This window comes from Mastigoproctus giganteus, chromosome 2 (genome assembly GCF_048544385.1).
Source record: "Mastigoproctus giganteus isolate SK-2022 chromosome 2, ASM4854438v1, whole genome shotgun sequence".
NCBI classification, from domain to species: domain Eukaryota; kingdom Metazoa; phylum Arthropoda; class Arachnida; order Uropygi; family Thelyphonidae; genus Mastigoproctus; species Mastigoproctus giganteus.
The window spans coordinates 58,719,539-58,743,757 of NC_143576.1; the positions used below are offsets into that span (position 1 = coordinate 58,719,539).

At 36.6% G+C, this 24,219-nt stretch overlaps 1 protein-coding gene across 2 annotated transcripts in view; it reads left to right on the plus strand.

Annotated features, from left to right (window-relative positions):
* The window catches only part of LOC150089315 (lachesin-like), a 758,400-nt gene that overhangs the window by 654,941 nt on the left and 79,240 nt on the right, over positions 1-24,219 (plus strand). For both annotated transcript variants that reach the window (XM_090368493.1, XM_090368494.1), the window contains exon 5: positions 16,277-16,405. In XM_090368493.1, the coding sequence (XP_090224619.1) occupies positions 16,277-16,405 (129 nt within the window). The remainder of the gene's footprint in view (positions 1-16,276; positions 16,406-24,219) is intronic.

The window sequence follows — 24,219 nt, forward strand, 5'->3', positions numbered from 1 at the left end:
GTACCTAAAAGTATTTAACCACACCTAGACTACAGACATAAAAATCAGTAACACAGATGCGGTCTCGCAGATTAAAAATTAATTTTTCATCATCTTTAACGGTTAATTTAAATTTGAGAGCGTACACAAGGATTAAACATTTACATGGATTTGCAACAATGCACATCTTTATTCACGAATAAAAAAAATATAACAGAATAAACTATATAATTCTGAAAAATCAAATGATGTTTTGAACAAATATACGCAGATAATCACGCAAAAAAAGAAAAAAAAATTAAAACTGATAACTCTTACATTTAGGTTGCATCACAAGCAGGAACTGGCCTGAAAATCTGTGAAGAATAATCCAAAATATGAGATCAGAACCTCATGATCGTCAAAATTTTAGTGGTAAATTTTGTCAGAATTAAATAGTGATAACCTGTAACGTTTTTTTAGAGAAAGCTGAAGGCCCCTTAAGCGCGGGGCTCAGTGTAATCGCATTGTTGACATTGCCTTTAAAACCCCGCATTGCTATTCAAACATTTTGAGCTGTATTTTTGCAATTACCCTTAAAACAGAACAAAAAAAAGCACATACTGTATTTGTGTCTACTGTTCAGTCTGACGTTGTACTGAATTTAAGTGCGTTAATTTAATTGGAAAGGAAAGGAAAGAAAGGAAAGAAATCAAAATTTCAAACGTTTTCAGTGTCTGACAGTCCTGTAGGAAGGACTAATTTTGAAACTTGAAACTGGAATTTGCCTATAATCTTTCCTTGAATTTAAGAGAACATGCCTCTATCAAAACTACTGCTGATCAGAGAATGGATCACTCTCCGCTGTAGTGATACAGCAGTCCGGTGAATCAGCTAATCCGGAGGTAAAATTTTTGATTCAAAACACAGCAAATATTGACTCTTCTCTCGGATGAAGGAGGAACCATGGAACGTTTCGTTGCACTCTATCTAATGGATGGCGAAGCGAACACAGAAAAGCTTTTAAAATTGTATATCTGATCAAATTTGTTTGCGAAGCTTAATGAATATGAATATGAATTAAACCCCTTAAAACACGCTGGGAATCAACTAACAAAAAATAAATAAAGTAATTCCTACAAATGCTTCGAATTCGAACTTAGTTCTTCCATTCAGCAAGGTTTTTTTTTTTTTTTTTGTCTTTTTTGGATTACCAATTTAGGAAAAAAAATGGTTCTTCCAAGTTCCATATAACTATTTATATAAACTTATAGAAGTCAATAGCAACTACCGTATTTTCCTGACTATATGACGTACTTTTATCACTGGAAAATGTTGCTAAAATTCCCTTGCCTTGTATTGTCTGTGTCACGCAGTGATGCCTTTAACTTTAGACGCGACTAGTGACAGCATCGACAAAGGGTTCAGGTGGCTTTCTAAAAAAAACAAACTTTGTTATTGCGTGACCAGTTTAGATCATACGTAAGACACGCAGCATAAAGAACGGTTGCTGAATTAAAACAGAATTCGCTTTAATTCAAGGAGGACGCTTTACCCAACTGCAATTATTGGGCATCCCATTTAACAAACACTTTAAAGTATTCATGTAAGAGGAGAGGACCAAATGGATGCACACAGCAAATCACAAATCACGATTTGACACAACAGAACGAGTGAAGAGATTATTCCTTTCTACGATGTGAGAATGGATGAAAAAATAATGGGAATTAGTGAAACACGAGACAGTTCCAATGCCTTTCAAGAAATGTGAAATCAGAAATATCACTGATCTGAAGGTGATTAATTCTTTCAAGAAAGTGAATTTTCAGACCATCAGCCAATGGCGAGTACGACAGTAGCGACGACGTGTTATTAGCGTATACGATGAGTAAAAGATGACTGAAATTTGTTTAGTAAGCACTTGCGAATTTGTATTTCAAATATGCATTTTCCCCCCAAAATTTGCTTTCTAAAATGTAAGCGCCTGTTATGGGGCGTTAATCTTATCATCTGGAATGTGTGGTAATTGATATTAAGATAAAACATAATTTCAGCCTTTTTTTATAAACAATGCGCAAGATAAAACTACATTTCATTCTGAACTGAACGATTTTTTAAAACCAGAATTTCAATATATAAAATATTGTTAATTTATTAACCACTGATTCCTAAAGTGCCTTAAACCCAATTAGGTCTACTTCTTTATTTATTCAATTGAAAACTATTTTGTGATTGCATTTCGACTTAACTAAATCATCTTACGTAGAAGTTCTTCATGTGAAATAACTTTGGTATTCACTGGGCCTGTCTAACACAATATACGGTGAGTTGAACAGCGCAGCGAGCTAGTGCTCTTATCCGTGTCATTCATATAAATCAAGAGTAAAAAAAAGTAAACACTTCACTACTCGCCTCACGTCATTTCATGCAGCCTTCAGAACCTTCAACTCCATCATTTATCTTCTAGCCACTTCACTAACCACGTTTAAAAGTTATCTTGCATCTCATTATTCTTCGAAGTTTCAATATTAATCTTGTTTGGGAAACTCTTGACATAGCCTTTGGGAAGACCAAGATGTATGCGTACCGTATTAAAAACTTAGAATAACCGATTATTTAATAAGGATAATTTCTCTAAACAATTCTCTCATCCTTCTGTTCCATATTCACAATTTTACAAAACGTATCTCGCAAATTGGGCCCGAAAAATCAACGGAAAAATTAATCACTGAGAGAAATGCGTTCAATTCAGTTTATAGTGAAATGAAAAATTATTTCTGAAATTTCAAATGCAATTAAATTTTTATTTTTATGATTTTACTTTTGCTTTTTTTTTTCATTTCAAATTAAATTTCTGAATCCACAGAGTTCAAAGAATTCTTCTCTGACACATTTGTCTTTCCTCAACTTATTTTTGACTGTCATCGGAATGTTAAACAATTTTTAAATTGATGGGTAAAAGAGAGTTTTTGAGAGGTGAGTTAGGCCACTGCCATGGCAAAACTATTAAGCAATAGGTTTTTCGGAGGTTGATTTTCGATCATTTTCGGAGGTTGAATAAAACTGCTCCTTCAAGAATAAAATTACAGGTTATAGCAACGACAGGAAGACAGAAAATTTGCTCAGTTAAGAGTAATCTAGTCTTTGATCACACGCCAAGCAGTTTCGACACTGTGGATGCATAACGTTCCATATCCTCACAAAACTTAATTCTGATAAGTTCAGAAAAATTAAAAATCCCCACCTGCAACACGCCTGAATAAAATAACAATCTGCATATTTATTCCATTATGTGTCTAAACAGCAAGGAGTACAATAACGATAAAAATAGGGGAACACAAATAAACCTAAGGATTTTTAATTGGGTTCCCCTGAGTGAGAAAATAAGCAGTTTTAGATAGTCTTTCAAAGTTAAACTCGTTTGAAAAAGTCTCATGACTTTTTTTTTTAAAACGAGTTCTTTAAACTTTCTCTTATAGTTTCATTAGGGAATTTGAAGACTATAAGATGAAGAAAATGTTCCACGTTTTTGCTACTTGAAGATTAAGGCTATGCTTCCCAACTGACTTTCTTGTAAAGCGAAATCTACAAATTAGTTTCCTCTCTGAAATTATAGATTATATGATCTTTCGAAGTGACAAAAGATTCCTAAAAACATACACTGCTTGACAAAATTAACAGAGCATAGAAAACGTGGTGTAACTCGTTCAGCTTGCGATGAAGCGGGACAAAATTTGGCATGCCGGTGTACTATAGAATAATGATGAAGTGAGGAGACAGAGAGAAACTTTGGACAGGTATATTGATTGATTATGATTTTATTGGCGCATTAGCGTCTAAAGCTATTATGAGCCGTAGACAGGTATAAGGCACATTTATAGAGCTAGTATAAGAATTTCCAAAAAGGCCATATTACAGCAGAAGGCGATACAGGTTGCTCGAAAATATGGTCACATGACATCTGTACGGCGTATGATCCCCTCCAAGGCTAAACAGGCCTGGCAGCGGTGAACATGCTCGATATAAGGGTGTCTATAAGATTCTGTGGCAATAAATCCCATTATTTTGCTCACCGAGTGACCGAGGGGTTATTTTGCACGCCGAGTGACCATTGGCGTACACTGCTACGCCCAAGGGCGTCCAACACACTTTCGATCGGACTTACGTTGTGACCGTGCTGGCCACAGCAGTCGTTGATATTCCTCTGCCATTTGAGTTCTACATGCAGTGGCGTTGTCGTGCATGAAAAGAGAATCTGGGCAAACAGCATCTCTACAAACTCGCATGCAGGGTTCGAGGATCTGTTTTCAGTACCTCTGCGCAGTTACAGTATCCCTGTCAGAAACATGAAGAGGGATGCGGTCGTTGATCATTATTACATGCCAAACGAGAATAAGTGTCCCTTTTTTTGATGTTGACTAGATAGTACCGCATTCCTCCTTGTCTCCAGATGAAATAATGTCTAGAACCTCTTTCTAGGCTAATGGCACTCATCAGAGAACAAAACTGTACCCCATTTGCCAGGGCTCCAAGTCACATGTTCATGGCACCAGTTTCGACGAGCTCTGTGCTCGTTTGGGGTTAATGGGATACAAACCAATGGCTTTCTTGGGTAAAGTCCACTTGAATTGAGCCGTCTTAAGACAGTCCGGTTTGAGATTTTTCGCCTGTGGCCTCAGCAACCTCAAGAGACAGTTGATGACCAGACATAGCAGGGTTTCGTCTTGGTGTTAGAGCCAGATAACGGTTTGATCTGGTTGACGTAGCCCTCGGACGACCTTGCCCAGCTCTTCTTGTAATGGTTGCTGTCTCCTGAAATTGGTTCCATAGTGGAGAGACGATATTGCGTGACACACTAAGCAAATGCACCCCCTCCGCCTGCGACTACCCGTCTTCAGTTCGTTCAAAGGTCCGCTATCTCAAAGAATCATCTAAACGACGATGGCTTGCCCTCCCGAGTACTGGAGTTTTGTGCGTGTGTTTTTATAAGCACGAATAATTTGCATAATGCGCGGCTCTGTAAGGTGGTAGATCGCGTTTTATTGGATACTCGGAATTTGCCAGCTAGGATGCCTATTATATCAAATTTTCGCATTCGGCGGCAGTGTTCACAATAAAATATTCATGAAAAACATTTCGTTCTGGTAATGTCTTTAATTTTATAGAAAACCTACAGCTAGAGAGTACTGGATGCTTGCTTCCTACAATAAAAAAGCTGTGAGACAATGCTCCTTATCATTCAAAAGTATGTTAACGAACACCATCCATATATCTTGTAGTCAACAAACATGTTTCAAAATTGAACCGAAGCAGGTATTTAAAATGTTATTAATAACCATCATGACTCCTCTTTGGTTGGCCGTTTCCTATTAAACAATAACATAAGTTTATGGTTGAATCATAAACAATAACATAGGTAATGGTTGAATCAGAGCCAAAATGAACCTTTCTGGGAACGGGTAGAATTTATCCAGTGCTAAACGAGTAAGAACCCTGCCTTTATGCTGTCTTCTTTCTAATAATGAAGAACTCTTTGTCCTACGTCAGCGAACTGTCCAGTCACATTCCCATAATTCGGAATCTTGAGCATTTCCAAATCATTGTATTTTGACCTAAGGTAATTGAGAATAAGTTCATTTTTATTGAGTCATTCCTCTCATTTAATGAGTACTGTAGTTATTTTGATTTGAAGTGGGCAAGAATTTTTTTAGCTATTATTAGAATTGACGTATCATCTTCTAGTTCTCTTAGAGTTCACATTAACAGCCCTGGGAAATTGAACGACCGATTTCTTAAGCTGATATGGAAATTTACCAGAGTGGAAGGAAAGATTAAAACAGCATTACCCGCGGCCCACTCCACATTGCGGGGCGTTTTTTTTTTTTTTTTTTTTTGGGTTTAACACCAGCATGTCATAAAATAGTCAATGTTTAACAATGACGTATAATAATATTTGATTTTTTTCGTTGTTTTCTTATGATGTTTTATTTATAATCGTATACGGTAATATGTAATAATTGTTGCATTGAGTGTTATGTATTAATTGTTGCATTGAGTGTTATGTATTAATTGTTGTGGTGAGTATTGCGTAAATATTGCTTGATTTTCTTATTTAATAAATAAATGCAAAATAATAATAATAAATAAAGTGTAAATATAAATTGATAATAAAAATTAAATACGTGACTAGTGTAAAGGAACTGTTTCCTTGTGGCTCGTAGCATGCTTCCTGCGAGAATCCTAATGGATTCTAGCAGGAATAAAACAGATAAAGCGATCTTTATCGTTTTATCTGTTTTGGCTTAAAGTATATTTAAACAGTAATAGCACATTTTAACAAGTAAAAATTAAAATAAGAATCTTTCTGAGAACTCCTCCAAAGTCATCTAAACTTTTTCTTTTCTTATAAGGAAAAAGTTTCTGCCGCCATAGTTCTGTGATTATTACGTTGATATAAGAATAACATAAACACCAGTTAATATTTTTATGTAACTATGTATGAATATAATTACTATTATAAGTGATTATACGCGATTTTATTACGTTTGTAACTGCAAATTTATAATAGTACAAACGTGGTTGGTACTATAACTGCATAAAAATGCGTAACGTACAGCATAGTACGTATTACTGTGGCATAGTGTAGCATTATTATTGTACTTAAGTATCTTAAATTAAAACTGATGCCTCGGTCTAGAGCGAAAAACACCCCAAAGTGGTAGGAAAGCCCTGGATTGCGAGAGATCTGCCGAAGGCAATTCTCTGGTGGATCATAGCTTTATTCATGAACTGCTTCTTTATTTCAAAAAAATATCAGTAGCAGGACATGACATAGCCAAAGGGAATACTTTTCTGTATTTTCATTGCAAAAAGAGTGAGCAGATTAAGTGCAAATTCAGCATTGTGATGAGGGAATATGAGAGCTTAAAGAACACGGTTAATCCCTTCAAAGAAATTAAAACGAGGGACCCTATCAAACACTCAACTGCCCAAATCATCACAGGAATTAAAGCGTATTACTGAAACGAAACCTAGAAAAAACGTCCGTGTAAATGGCAGGAATTAAAGTGTGTTACTGAAACGAAACCTTTTAAGTTTAACATTGATAAATGCAAAGTACAGTACCGATTGTGCGCAGCAGAAATCCCAGAATAGCGTACCAGTTGGACGGTACCGCACTCAAGCTGGTGGAACACGAAAGAAACCTAGGGGTTGGGGTGCCTATTCTTGTCAAACTCTACAGTGACTAGCATTCTATGTTTTTGTGTATGGTACGAGGCTCTCAAAGCAGTCAAGGAACTAAAGAAACCATCCATGGCACTTATTTAGGTCTGCTTATGAGAAAATATTATTCCACGAAGTGATTTAGAGGACAGTAAAAAGCGAATTTAATGTATTAGAAGATGAAATGCACAAGGCATAATTTCTTATGGGTTTAAGTAGTTAACTATATAATATCGATGTAGATACACCACAGTTTACCCATAAATTTAAACTACTTATGTAGTGTAAATGCACCGTTTTAATTGTATCTCATATTGCGGGTGCCTTCACGACTAGATAGCTGGTATTGCTGTACTTCAATTAAAACGACGCCTTTACACTAACATACGTAGTCAAATTTATGGGTAAATATGGTGTATCTACACTGATATTATATAGTTAATTACATAAACCAATAAGAAATTATGCCTTGTGCATTTCATTTTCTAATACATTATTATTACCTACACCATTTGGCATCTCTCATATTGTGGAATTAACTTCGCAACTGTGATGGCATGCTAAATTACCAAGGTAATTTAACAATGCCATCACATTGTGCAATATATTTTCAGCAGAATTACCAAAGTAATTTAACATGCACTACCCACCCACTGATGATGAAGCCCACTAGCTTCGAAACGATCATCTGGGTCAGGGGTGGGCAACTTTTTTCGTCAGCGGGCCGAATGAAATGTTCGCATCATGATGCGGGCAGGAATAGATTGAACGATTTAATAAAAAAAATCAGAACCTAAAAAATGTTATATTACTTGAATTACCAAATTACTAATGTATTTTTTAAAAAAATATCTGAATGTCCAATTATCATTGAAAATGCGGCATTCGGCATCAATTTTTCTTTTTTTTTTTAATTGGCTCATTTTATGGGCTATAAATTATATTAAATTAAAAATTGTAATAATTAGAAAAGGCATAAAACATAATATCTCGCACCAATATTATTTTTTTCAATAAGAAGTCAAACCCAAAGGAACTTCGTTCGATCGATGCTACAATAATAATTAGGAAATAACTCTTTGACGCTGCGTAGAATCACTTGGTTACTGTTGTACTGGCCGCGATTCCCGATTGAACCGAACGTTTACGGCGAGTGTAGTCAGGTATGGATTTTCTATATTTATGCATTTACCGAGGGGGCCAGATACAACATCGTCGAGGGCCGGATGTGGCCCGCGGGCCGGCTGTTGCCCACCCCTGAATTCTGGGTGGTGGTATCCACTGAAAATAAATAACAGAACAGTAGTCTTCTCTACTAGAGAATGGTTATTTATTTGAAGTAGTGCAGTACCAACTATCTCGTTGCGAAAGCACCCACAATATGAGATACAATTAAAACGATGTCTTTACACTACATACGTAGTTCAAATTTATGGGTTCAAAGTTATACAATATCTACACCGATATTGTTATAGTTAAGCAAATTTAAAGATGTTCAAGTTATAATATCCAGTTGAGCTGATGGTTTGCGGCGTAGTCTACTATTACTATGAAAATAGAGCAATGGTCACATATGGAATATTTGTATTCCTAGAATTTAATTTGATTATACCTGCACATATTGGTTAGAGTAGATGACAAATGCTATCGGTTTGGCACCATAATTTAAAAAGCGCCACGCAGTGGGTTTGAAATTCTTCACACATATGCAGTCTCTCTCTCTCTCTCTCTCTCTCTCTCTCTAGTAAAGTGCGATAACTACTAAAGAGTGAATATTAAATACTAAATAATTGTACTTCATTTAGATATAATGCGATTTGGAACTTTCTTGCCAAACTCAGGAAGCAATGAAATCAATAACAAAGTTTTTTTTTTTTTTTTTAATTAACAGAAATTCGAACAAGCCTTCTTGTTCAGTTAAAGCTTATTGAAAATTTGACGATTTGTTATTTCCGATTAATCTCTTATTTGTTTCGATTTATTCGCTTGGCTTCTCTTAGTGTAGTAATATCAACGTCAGAAAACCTGTTTGTTTCCTACGTAATAGGCCCAGTCAATCTCATATCAATCAATGTCATCAGAGAGAACTGAGAGTATCTAATTTCTGTGATCGAAAAGTGAGCCCAACAGAATATGCAGATATATTTTCAGCAGAATATGCGAGACATTATCTACGACAGCTTCACGATGGGAAGCGTCGCGAATGTTCTGTTTCTAGTGATGTCCATTATTTGTCGATAAGAACATGTTCACAGATTGATGGTACCTCAGAGGGCCAATGTTCAAGATTAAAAAAAAAAATCTGCATGTTGGCAGTAATGAACATTAACCAAGTACACGTAAAACTAGCGGATATGTCCATCTTTCGTTGTGTGATGTGCTTTCGTTCGACAACTCACACCCTTTCTGCATCGAGTAATCAGTAAGTATATTATTATGAATATACTTATTGATTATATTATGTTTTGAATATTATATTAAATTTTCAAAAAATATAATAATATATACTATAATCTATATTATATTATATTTTTCTATATTGTGTTTTTTATGTATTTTGTCGCTAGCTCCTTCACAGTATCTTACGTTAACTGTCGTGTATTATGGCCGAAAAAGGAATATAACTTACAACCAGCGCGCACACAGACATGGGAAAACCCTCAGTCGATTCTCTCAACCGAATTCTATCATATTTAGCACTAATATACGCACTAATATTGTATTGTAATATTCATTTTCTGCTGTACATGTCATACAAAGTCGATTGACTGACAGGTAACCTGCACAGTGTGCTGAGTTAATTGACAGCACGCTTCATGTCTATTGGAAGATCGTGCATTTACTGCGCGACTAATGATATTGTACCTGCAAGAAGGAACGCCTGCACTTTATACATGGCGCGATGGCGCCAAGAGATATGACTAAATGAAAATTTCTCTCAGAAGTGAAATCGTCGTCGAGAGACCAAAAAGAATATCCTACCTACTCTCGCAATTCAATTCAATTATACTTAATATTATATCTAAAACTGACATGAAAGGCATTTTGACAACGCCTTTTAATAAGATAAATTTCATTAATTTTAAAGAAAACAATTTCAATAAGAATTATTTTCCTTATAATTAATTGCGAAAGTCCTTTCAAAGGACACGTGCAACGAGAGAGCTCAGAAACTCGACAAAAAATTAGACACTTGTGGTATTGTAAATAAAGCGTAGAATGTGCACGTGTTCAACCTGCATATAACACGTTGAACACATGCTGAAGTTAGCATAATTATAAAGAATCTGAAGTTAGCATATTTAACGTTTTCTCGATTTACAGGTATATTATAATATTAGCCACTGGTGCTGTTGTTTTTTTTTTTTTTTTTGCAAGTGCGACTTAGGCCATATTGCACTAATCAACGTTATGAATATTACGCATGCACAGACATCAGTCAAAAACGGTGATATAATTTGATCTGTTTAATAAAGTGGAAAAATTCAAGCAGATTAGCATACCTATGATGTGGTCCACATGGTGCAAGGAAGCCTATGGCTTATGCTGCACCATCCAAAAAAAAAAAAACAAAAAAATAAAATTAAAAATAATATTAAATTAAAAAATAAATAATTATTATAAAATTAAATTAAATAATAATAAATAATTAATAAGAGAAAAGGAAATGGACGGTCTACTTCCTCCGGTAGGTAATTATCCAGGTGACCCTTGAATTTCCCCAAACTACCAGCCTCTACCACCCATGTATGAGGTAATAGGCGCACTATAGCCGGTGTAGCTTATGCGCCATTAAACACCCATAACATCCCATCCCCCCATGTAGGTAACCTCTTCCAGTAATGTATAACTCGCTGGCTAAAATAAAACTTCCTGCAATCCAGTGTAAACCTCTCCCCCATAACTTGAAATTATGGCCCCCTGGTCTAGAATCATTTATAACCGTGAAAATGTCGTCCTCATTCATTTTGCTTATGCCTCTCAGAGCCTTAAACACCTCAATCAAGTCTCATCTATGGTGTCTAGTCTCCAAGCTCTGCAACCCACATATTCGTAGTCTTTCCTTATATGGATGCCCTTTTGCCGATCTTATCAGGAGAGTTACCCATCTTTGGGCCCTTTCAAGAAGCACGATGTCTTTCTTTAGGTGCGATCTCCATACTTGAACAGAGTATTCCATGTGTGGTCTAACAATAGTCTTATATAATGGGATTATGACGTCCTTATCTCTACTAGCAATTGTTCGATAAATGAACGAACGTTTCAACACCATAGCACTTCCTTGCAACCTGTCTAAATAACAGTGCTCGGAGAACTTCATGTCTGACCGTATCATAATACCCAAGTCCCTTTCCTCCAGTACCGGCTTTAGTTCAATTGCACCAAGTGTATAAGTTATTTTGGGGTTACTTTATTTTATTTATGTGTTTATTGATAGCCTTACAATTTGCTGGATTAAAGTATAGCTGCAATTTTTCTGACAATCCCTGAAGTCTATCTAGGTCACTTTGAAGAAGCTCTGCTTGGCGGTGATCATCAACTACTCTACCAATCTTCACATCATCTGCAAATATAAACATCACGCCCTCTATCTCTTCGTCGATGTCATTTATGAAAATCAAAAACATCAGTGGTCCTTATACTGATCCTTAGGGAACCCCACTTCTTACATCAATCCAATCTGAGAAATAACCATATATATCACAACCCTCTGCTTCTTGGCCTGAAGCCATCCAGCTATCCATCTAAGGATTTTTCCTGTGATTCGAACCTGTTCCAGCTTATAAAGTAACCGCTCATGTGGGACAGAGTCAAATGCTTTGCTGAAATCCAAATAAACTATGTCCAAATTATTCCCTAAATCCAGCTCTTGAATGACCTTGTCAAAATAACTAACCAGATTTCTTAAACATAATTTTCCCTTTACAAAAGCATGCTGAGTATCCTTCAGAATTCCATTTATATCTAAATGATGTTGAATTCCACCCTTGATCATTGTCTCTATGATTTTCTCTACTACTGAAGTTAGATACATAAGCGCGGTTCACTCTTAGAACCGCGCTTATGTATTGAAGAACATTATCACTTTTTCAATCCAACGGAATCACTCGAGTCCAGTGATGCTCTCATAATTACCCTCAGTGGTTCAATGTACTCACTTGCTACCTCCCTTAAGTGTATAGCGTATCAACCACAGGGCCTTACTGTCCAAAGATTAGCCGTGATTAAAGATTAGCTGTGACTTAAGAAGCAAGGGATTCTACCATAAAAGATGAGACGCAGAAAAGATGCGAGTAGATATTAAAAAAAGAGTGATAGCATTTGTTCGGTCTAAAGGAGTAGGCGAATTTGCTGTTTCAGAAAGAACGGTAATATGATTTTTTAAGAAATGGCGTAATTCTAAATCAACCATAAATCAGCGCCAGAAATTTGGGAGAAAATCAGTGTTAATTGATCCTAACCGGAGACAAATATAATATGAAATTAACGACAAACAATTTCAAATAAAGATAACATATGAACTGCTACAAACAGTTAACCAAGGACCTCATCAGCCGATTTCTCAGAGAATACCGTAAAGAGAATTGCATACTGATATCTAGAATATAGTCTTTAGAAGAAGACCAGTATTAACAGCTGTGCATAAAAAAATCCCGGCTGATATGAGCTCAAATACATAAATACTGAAATGTTTATGACTGGAAAGCTGTGATGTGGGTTGATGAATCTAATTTTTGCTGATGTTGTTATGATGTTATGAATCTAATTATTGCCATGAGAAACAACGAAACATTTCATTCAAACTGTGCGCAAGGTGTCGTACATGCTAGAGTTGGATTAGTGATGCTTTGGGGATGTTGTAACTATTATGAACTGTGATTCTTACTTGAAATGCCAACCAGAATGAATTAGGCTGGTTATACAAATATTCTGGTTGATCAGGTTGCGCCTCTTGCTGCACATTTGAGTGACATTCATGATTTCAAGATGAAAACTGTCCTGTTCACTGGGCCTGTGCTAGTTTAACAGACACAAGGGAATATAAAGTGGCCAGCCAATCCAGATTTACGTTCTATAAAAGATCGTGTGGGACTACCTTAAACGAAGTGTAAACACCACCACAGCATCCACGAAACCGCTATGAATTACGAGCTGAACTGTTTGCAGAACGGCCTAATATTGACAAACTGTTTAAGGAGGTTAAGATCAAATGGGGGTTATAGATTATTAATTGAAAAATTACAGAGATGATATATATATATATATATATATATATATATATATATATATCAACAAATAGGGCATAGTTATATATATAACTAAGTATGCTATCAATAAACACAAAGTTAATTAATAAGATATACCAAATTAATCAAGCAAATGAATGAGATATTTACTGGAATATGAATCTTTTTTTGTGAAATTCACTTTTTATTTACAAAATTTTTCAGTTCATTTTTATGATACGCTAACAAACAATTTCTTCAGTATCGTACATAACGAACTTGGCTACATCACCATATGCTATTTCTGTTCACTTCAATGAAGTGATAAAAGCCAAACTGATTTTACATTCCAGCAATTATGATGATGTGTGTTACCATCGATTTCTTTATCAAAAGGGATCACACAACACAGTTCTAAACAAAATGAACCATAAAGCCATTGATGGATAAAATATCTATACCTGTGACGTTGTGCTTTAACTTATTTAAAGTCTCGTTCAAAGTTTCCACTGCACGATCATCAAATAATTTTATGACGAGGCAAACAGGCCTCATTTCATTTATATTTAGTAGAAAAATGTATTCGTCCTAATTGTGTATTTTGACAATTTAAATGCAGTCTGAAAGGAAGAAAATATAAACTATCTGGTTATGACTTTTTAAAATTATATAAATCATTTTTAAATATTCTAAATAAAGTTTGGTAATTCGTAGTAATGCAGAAAAAAAAAAGAATTAACTAATGTCGTGTGGTGTCAGTTAGTCAATCGATTAAACTGAGACGTATACATCTTCCAAGTCCACTAATTAATATTTCACTGCGCTCTCTGATTGCGGTATACTGAGTAATTGCCTGCCAGGTAAAACTGGGATAAACATTGCCACTTACGATTCCTGCAGATGACTTTGTTTCTTTAGTACATTCATTTCCTTCGTTTGTCAGCGACTTCTCTTTTCGAATGTACATTAAAAGCGGTTCAAATTGTGGTTATTACCGCAAGCTAAATATTTTCCTTCGACCTCATAAAGTATTGAAAACCGAGAGGACTGCATACTTGAAAGAAGAAATAGTCCTTCAAGGAAGTATTACTTATTACAAGCAAGTTATATATGACAACGTTAGTATCACTATTTAACGTGCATATTCAAAATTGATTTAAATAATTTATGCAACTCTCAATGGCAGTTATTATTATTATTTTTTTTCTATTATGAAACACCTCCATCTCAACGACAAACAGAGCCGATTCAAAAAGAACTTAAAAAACTACTGTGGTTAAAGATGGGGTTTTAACTTTTTTATTTTTGATATCACTAGAATGGAAGAAAGCCAGTGAACTGAAAATAAGGACATGTGCAGAGACATACCCTGTCAAAGGGTTAGCCGAAAATGGGTTTCGTCATATCGCAAAGGAATTGCTACAACAGCTAATACTGCACCACTACTAATAGCTGAACAATTAGAATAGTGGCTTAGTTACTAATGGCCCGTTTCGAATCCTGTACTAGAATAAACTTCGAGATATCGAAGGACGATGGAAGTTCTTTCCAGGAATTCAAATCTGTTTATTTTAGCCCTTGGACTGACTAGGAGGACAGCGCATTTTTGCATCTTTACGCTGCCCTATATATGGTACGCGCATTTAGCTAGTGTATATAGTTTGTATAATACATCGTTATGCAAGGCATAACAGAAATTTAACATCAATTAAAATGCATAAATTTTTAAGGCAACCCCAAACAGGAAAAGAACAATGTGATTGTTCTTTTCAGATTATAGGATCTGTTCCCAATTTTAAAAATTAATAATTTGAAAATTCTAATTCGTATCGGAACACGTTTTTTATTCAGAAAAGGTGGGATTTTTTAAAAAATAATAACTAGTTAGAAATTAACCACCAGCGGCGCACAAGGTGATCAATTTATAAAAATAACACAAAAGAAAAACTGTTTCATCGAATCTGCACTGACGATCAAATCTCCACGTGTCTACCATTATTCACATAAGCAATTAAGATGCAGCACTGAGATTTCAGGATGTTGAGGACATAAAAAAAAAAAGTAACAGCCGAACTGAACATCATCTCCCTGGATGCCTTCTCTGACTCTTTTCAGGAACTTTTAGAACGGTGTAATAAGTGCATTCAATCAAGTGGTGATTACTTTGAATAAAAATAAAACCATATATTTTTTTAGCTCCTTCACACTTTGTGTTATTTTTATTGCACCCATCCACACTTCGTATATACAAAAGCTCATACATGTACAAAGGCTGAAATTATAAACTATTTACAGGTGTTTAGTGGCTAACAATCAATTATTTTATTTACGTTGATTAGAGCTGAAGATTATTACAGAGCTTTTATTATAATGAGCTAAAGTTAAATATCAAAAGGAGAACTTAATTTGAATTTAAGCAGGTATTTACGTAGTATTATATAAGTAGGATGTGGCGCTCATTCTACTGACCTCTTTTAGGACAGTGTAGTTACACATTTAAACAGCATCCTAGCTGTTTAAGCATTTGCATTTTATAATTAATTTTGTCAAGAACCCAAGATACAGCCTTGGTCTGAACAGTGTGAGTTGAAGCACGCATAATCTTGTATTTAACTCATGTTGAGATCATTTTGTTTGTAACATCCTTGACTTGCAGTAGTGAAAGAATTATTACTCTTTATATATTAATATTTTTCATAGTTTGATCTTTTTTACAGTGATTTACTTGCAAAAATATTATTGCAAGTAAATCAATCTTTTCAATATAATTCAGTATTAATATTAAATAGCTTAAATAGTTAAAAGGAGTAATATACAAATTAAACCGCACATATGCTCAATTTCATTTTTTTTATATATATTTGCAGAAATCACCTATGAAGGAGAAGAACTTGGTATTACTAAGGTAAGCAGGTTACACATGGGCGCCTACTTGTGTATTGCCACCAATAGTGTTCCTCCTTCTGTAAGTCGCAGGATATTACTCCAAGTTCATTGTAAGTTATCGTGTTTCTTCTTGATAACTCTGCTTTATCTTAACTTTTTGCAGTTTAAAAACGAACTAAATTGAATATTACAGTTCTTGATACATTACCAGAAAGGATTAAAGTCTTCTTTCTCTCCTCTGCCTTTGATTTCTTTTCGTACTTACTGCAGTTTAGAAGTTTACAACATTCTTCTTATCCGTTTAACTTTGCTGGGCAGTATTAAATCTTTCCAATTAGGTGTACTCGGCGGTGTGCTACAAATGAGTTAATAAAAGACTCACTGGGCCCAACTATTTCGAGCATAAGGAAAGAACTCAGCAACAGGCTCGCTAAACCATTCACAACCTAACGAGAGATTCGAGCGACTACTATTTGGCCAATGGCAGTACACCTCCATTTATATCTAATTACGTCCCACAATATCTACGTTACTTTTTTATTTGCATTCATTCCTGTTTCATTTCAAATAAGAATAAACAAATTAATGTTTGCAGCGCAAACAATTTTAGAATTAATACCCTTCAGACAACGGGAGTTATATAATATTTATGAAAGCGTAGTGCAAACATCATTTTTTAAAATAGTTATAAAGCAAACTAATTTTGTCAGAAAAGTTATATTTTTGAAACAAATTACCACAGGTTGGGAGGATTACCTATTTTCTCTAAGTAACTTATGTTTTTTGGTAAAAAACTTAGTTCGCTTTAACAAGGTCGTACAAAAGCGATTCGTTTGCAATAAATATTGCATAGCTCCAGTAACTCGAATCTTATTACCTCTAAAATTATTCGTAATTTGAATATCCTCACTTCAGTAAATCCTCAATTTCACGGACCTCAATTTAACGGACGAAAAAATTTGAGTGGCACCAGAGTGAACTCTGACTGTGCTAATGATATATGGAAACTGGGAACTCATGAGTCACGGCAGCAACCAACAAGCATCTCAATCTGTTTATGGATACGCTTGATATTATATCATTAACTGTTCGTCTGTGCTCTGTTTCTTTGTTATAGCCTCACCTACAGTGTGTTATCACGTCCCTAAGAAAACTGATAAAAAGAGAAGGCGTGTGCATCTGAATGATGCGCAGAAGCTAAAGTTGTTAGATAAGTTAGACTAGGTGTGTGAGGTTGGTTGGTTGTTTGGGTTTTAATGGCGCATCAGCAACTAGGGCTATAATGAGCCAAATGTGTCTGTGAAGAGCATGACTATTGAATTGAATGTAATTTTTTCTGGCGCATTAGCAGTGGCTATAATGCGCCAAGACAAAAGTCAAAATAGATTCCGGTAACTTTAAAATAGGTTATCTGGCCAAAAGATTCTGTATAAGTTTTAAAACATATTTAAAAATATAAAGCTGATTTTATATACATGCATATAAATTAGTAAGATGTGAAAAACTAAAAAGAGCTGGCATCTTGTCATTGTTGGAAAAACTCTGACTGAGTGTATAAGTCAGATGGTTAAAAGAGATAAAACGCATATCATTAAAATCTGGGCACTCGATTAAAATATGTTTCAGAGATAAAACTATATTACAGGACTCACACATAGGAGGGCCATCAGCCCTCAGCAAAAACGAATGTGTCAGATGGCTGTGTCCTACACGGGTCCGAGCAAGAACAACTTCCTTTTACGATTCCTACGCAGACTAGACTGCGACGGTTAAATTACAGGCTTTATCTGATGTAATTTATTTGTAGTCTGTGTACTCCATGAATCCTGCTATTGGGATTGTATATTTTGGTGTAATATTTGCTTGTAGTCTGTACAGGGGACTGACATGCGACAATTATTAGTGGAAAATGCTGATTTGGCTGCGGTGTCAGCCAAATCAGTTCACCTAATTTCAATGTGTCTGGGAATCCAGCAGAAGTGGATATTGTATTCACGTTCAGGAGAGAGTGGATCTTCTGATGAACTTGAGACAGAACTGGGTGGGAATTATATCTGACCGATAATAAAGACTGTAAGACGCTCAAAGAATCAGAGTAAAAATTAACCGTTGATGCTGGTATTCATTAATGTGTTCCAGGACAAACTCAATTGTGCAGCTCTGCAGTAAATATGCTGCATTCAGAGAGGATCTGCTCCGATAGAGCAGTTTCCGGAAAGATAGCAGCAGATCCTACGTATGATTCCTTCTTCGAGCCATCAGTGAAAACTGGCAAGAAGTCAGAATGTTCAGCCAGGTGTGCTGAATAGAACTGCAAGTAGACAGACGATGGAGTATCTGACATTCCCCAGTTTTTAAGGGAAAAGTCGCATGTTGGAATGTGAGCATACTAGGGTGATTGTGAAAAGCAAGGCTAAGCTTAAGGAGTTTTTTTAAAGACTCTGAAGATTCAGCGGTATCTCAATCTATACGGTCAGGGTAATTATCTTTTTTTCTAACTAAGCACCAGCCAATAAAATCGAGCTAAACAAAAGCTTCTTTTTTATTGCTTCACTTCATTTTTTGTTTCGAATACATAGATGTACAGAGTATCTGTTTCATCTGTCAATTATATGGGATACAATCGTTATCGAAAAACTTTCAATTTAATGAACATTAAGAAAAAACGGACACTCCATTCTTACATCTCTTGTGTTGTCGGTTTTTACACAGCATCAGCTTCTTAGGCCATACTGCACCAGTGCATGATGTCTGTATACTCGTTAAAATTTCCTCCGGTTTCCGACAGAATTTGAATCAAGACTTCTCCAAACAAGTGACAAGTGAAGAAACCACCAGAATGTCACGTAATTTTTCATATTGCAGAAATATATCTTCTTTGGTTTGTCAAGTCCTGCACTAATGGATGACTAATAAATTAACTGATTAACTGCATTTTTCTCAAATTGGTTCTTTGTAAACTTCTTTGACCTATGTGATCAGTGTATATATGTGGATATGTAATGGGCGGCACCTAGAACGTCTGTTCAACTCCGCCTCGTTTTTCTGTGAAGAACAGTATCACTACAAATGGGCCAGATATGTGAGTGACGTAGGTTTGTGTGTATTATGTGTGTGTTCTGTTGTTGTGTCTGGCCGCTTGGCTACCCAGAAGCATCAGTCACCTGGACAGTTGATTCTGGGTACTCGTCCACACCACGGGAAGGTGGACCCTCGGTGTATTCAACAAACCAGAGTATAAACAGAATATTTTTTTTTTTAAACCACACATGAAGGACCATAATTTTGAACGTCTGTCTGAGAAACGGCACACGCCATAAATAATTACCTATATAGAGAATAGTGCTATTTATTTTTAGTACAACTCAAAGAGGTGATTTACTTCACAATATGAAATACTTTCTTTTATACTTTTCTAACAAATTCAGTTCGCTTTATAGGCACATACAAAAATGGAAACACTACATGCACGTAAATATTTTTTTATTTTTATTTTCTATCCATTAAAAAAGCACGTAGTGTAAACTGTGGTAGCAAAATTGTATAATTTAATTAAAAGATATTCAGAAAACTGATACAAGTCGATACAAAAAAATCCAAAAAAATAATAATAATATATATATTTAACAATTTGAAAGTAGGAGTGAAGATGTTAGTAAAAGTTACACAAGGTGCCAAAAGCTAGAAGGAAAAGGATAGCAGAAATATGAGCAAATGTAGGTATTAAAAAGGGAAAAGAATGTGAATATCCTATAAGTTATGATGAATTAGGTAAAATTATAGGCTGAATTATAAAGCCAATTAATTGGCTTTATAATTCAGTCTATAATTACTCATATTGCGTACACTGGTGTGCAAAACTTAAGGACCAACACTATTTCTAAAGGTTGCAACCGTAAAATCAAACGAAACAGCCTGTGCGATTTGCTTAACTGTGGCCGTTCAATAGAAAGCTGGTGCACATGCAAAAATTTCAATCGTGATGAGAGGGCTCACATAAACAGATAAAAGCAGCATTTCAGCAGTTATGTGCAAATTGCCGAATGGTGAGCACGATTGTTACAGACGTTCGATTGGTTTCATACAACGCTACAGACGAGGAAATGGCCAATAGGCAACATTTGGATGACTTTACCAGGGTCGAATAATTGGGAAGCTCGAGGAAGGTCGAAGTGCGAAGAGTATGGCTGCACAGTTCGGTATCGCCCATAGCATCGTCTCACGTGCGTGGTTGGCCTTCAGAATGACAGGTACAGCTGTTCGAAGGACCAGTGGTGGACCTCCACGAAAAACAAGGCCGAATTATGACTGCTATATACTCCTACAGGCCAAGAGGGGAACGACACCAGACAGCTGGATCCATTGCAAACCAGCTGCACAGGACGCAGGATATCGCGGTTTAATGTGACCAGGCGACTCCACAAAGGTAAACTGTTTGCCCGACGGCCAGTACGCTGTGTCCCTTAAACACCTGCACATCGGAGAAACCGTTTACAGCGGTGCATCGAACACAAGGACTGAACAGCAGTGCAATGGGGTAAGGTACTCTTTGCTGATGAAAGTAGATTCAGCCTCAGCAGCGATTCTGGAAGTCAGCTAATCTGACGAGAGGTTGGCACACGGTATCACCCCGCAAACATCACTGAAAGGGATCGATATGGCGGTTGAGGTGTTCTCGTCTGGGGATGCATTATCTTGGATGGACGTACACAAATCTAGATAATGGAAAGCGGTACTGTAACCGGTGCACGCTACTGTACTGAGGTAATCCTTCCCCATGTGCGTCTGTTCCGAGGTGCCATTGGATTCAAGTTCGTGTTTATGGATGATAACGCCACACCCCATCGAAATGCGGCTGTTTATATGCTTTTGGAAAGTGAGGACATTGTTTGTATGGATTAGCTTGCCCGTTCTACCGATCTAAATCCCATCGAACACATATGGGACGCTCTGGGGAGACGCCTAGCGGCACGTCCACACCCAGCAGAAAATGTTCACCAGCTGAAGATGGCGCTGACAGAGGAGTGGACGATGTTACCGCAAGAATTTATCAACAACATTTTTATAAGTATGGACAGGCTGTGCAAAGCCTGCATCGACATTAGGGGTGGCCATATCTCATACTGAGGACCACCTCTTCCCCTTGTTCCATCTTTGGCAGTGATGCATCTGTATCATGGCAGCCAGTGCTATGTTGCCATTTTTGAATAAAATCCCTCTGTACCGTTTTGTTTCAGTTGTTGTGTCGGTGTTGACTTCTTCATAATTTCTGTACCTCACTAGGTTGCTTTGATATGCTTTTTCCATATGCAGGTCACTCCTGTGAGAAGCTACAGGTGAAACCTGACTGATCCTTAAGTTTTGCACACCAGTGCACTACATTTGCTCATATTTCTGCAATCTATCCTTTTCCTTCTAGCACCTTGTGTAACTCTCACTAACATCTTTACTCCTACTTTCACATTTATTAATACATGGATATACAATATATACTTATGAATAATTTGCTCCTGCTTTGCGCGCTCTGGTGCATCTGTCGTATCAAATTTATTATTATTTTTTTTCTATCTTTCTACTAGAAATACAGATTTTAACCCATCATATCCTATACTTCATATATAGGGTGTCTCAAAAATACACGGCATAACTTCAGGAATTAGTTTCTCATATGTAGACAATAAAAACATTTTATATCAACATAGTTCCGGAAATGCTTTGTTGCCGAGATTTGAAGGTCTGTCTATGACACTTAACTGCTCACATCAACTTATACTATAGTAATTGTAATTGTTCAAAATGTCCACCTTCTGCCTGAATACAGGCCTCACATCGACGTCTCATGGACTCGCGAAGACGATACCAAATTCCTGGCATCTTTTGTATTGTCTCACAACCTGTCACAATTCAATTGCGGAGAGTTTCCACATCAGCTGCCGGAGACGAATGCACCAATGACTTTAAATCCCACAAGAAGAAATCCAGTGGGTTTAAAACAGATGAGCGTGGAGGCCAGGTAGTTGGTCCACCTCTACCTATCCACCGACCAGGAAACCTTCGATTCAGGTAATTGCGGGCTAGGTGGCTGAAATGTGCAGGAGCACCATCGTGCATGAAGTGTGCTTGTTGACGAAAGGCGCCTCCGTAGCCAGGTGGGAAGGAGCAGCAGTGCGTAGCACATGCTTCTTGATTAAACCGGGGTTCGAGCCCGTCACCACCAAATACGGAGGATGCGGAAAGGTCAGGGAATGACCACCGCATACCCCGGAGCAATATGGCCTTAGTTGCTAATGCTCCTAAAAAAAAAAAAAAAAAAAAAAAAAAACCTTGTTGACGAATGATCAGTGGCGTGTCATCCAAGGAATCAGGCATGTTGTTTTCCAGAAAGTTTCTGTACGCCTGCCCTGTGAGTTTGTTTGGAAGTACATGGGGGCCCAAATAACTTATCACCAAAAACACCCACCCATGCTGAGGCTGAACCGCTGTTGGTGATGTGACTTAAGAACTGGGTTTTCCTCAGCCCATACATGCTGATTGTGAAAGTTTTGGATTCCGTCTTGTGTGAACTGTGCTTCATCTGTGAACATCACTAAGGCAGGAAAGTGAGGAGTTGTACCACACTGCTGCAAGAACCACTGTTAGAACATTACTCGCGCCGGGTAATCTGCTGGTGACAAGGCCTATACCCGTTGCAGATGTTAAGGATGCAGTTTGTGTTCTCGCAACACTCTCCAAATAGTCGAACGTTGAACAGCCAGTTGCATTGCTATTCTGCGTGTGCTGATTCGAGGAGTGGCATGCACAACATCCAAAATCTCCTCCTCTACTTTAGGAGTCGTAGATCGTGGTCGTCCTCTGTCAGCAGCACGAGGTGTAAAGGTCCCATGTTTACAAAGGTGGCGATGGATTCCTTCAAAAGTTTTCCTGTCTGGACATATTCGTTCTGGAACCTTTCGTGGTACAAACGACGAGCCTCCAGAGCATTGCCGTCCGCCAAACCATACATAAAGTGCATATCCGCTTGCTTCTGATTTCAGTACATGGTCGGAATGGAAAACCACCAGATTCTGTCAGTACCTTGTGATGAAGGAAATCACCTGCGGAAGATAAGACATTCCGGTTAATAATTCGGGAACCAAGCATTTCCGGAACTATGTTGATATAAAATATTTTTATTGTCGACATATGAGGAACTCATTCCTGAAGTTATGCCGTGTATTTTTGAGACACCCTGTATATATATCTTTACTAACATATATATATATATATATATATATATATATATATATATCTCCACAGCTTCACTAACATCCACATCTCCATCTTAGCCTATATACCTGACCCTGTTTAAGAAATAGAGAGGAAGAAATATTTATGTTGAAACTAAAGATACTATTCTTATGGCCTCAAAAACAAATTTAGCCATAGTTTTCATTACCAGCTGTATAAAAAACCTCTTCATTTATGGGAAATGGTTAAATGTATAAGCACATGGTTAAATGTATAAGCAAGCCAAGATGTATCTAATAAAAAAAGCAAACGATTCAAATCTAGACAGGTGTCTAGATTTGAATCGTCTCCACCTGTTTATAGACATTTGTAAATTTAGACTAAAATCATTAAATTATAATATTAATAAGGAACATTCTACCATCCTTCTAAAATTTCATAATACCACCATGAACTGCATCAATAGAAACCATTGCATTAACTCGCATGCAGATCTCCTTCCAGCGAACTGCCAAAATATAAAATCAAAGTCAGATACAGATATACTAAACCTTTTGCCCTTCTGTCCTGTAATTACAAATTTCTTGCTACCAATATGGACATAGAAGAACCAGACATCAACACATGCATTTGCCACAAGGCTGATAAGGTATTAACCTGGAGATAATACCTTATCAGGATCTGAGAAAGATTCTTT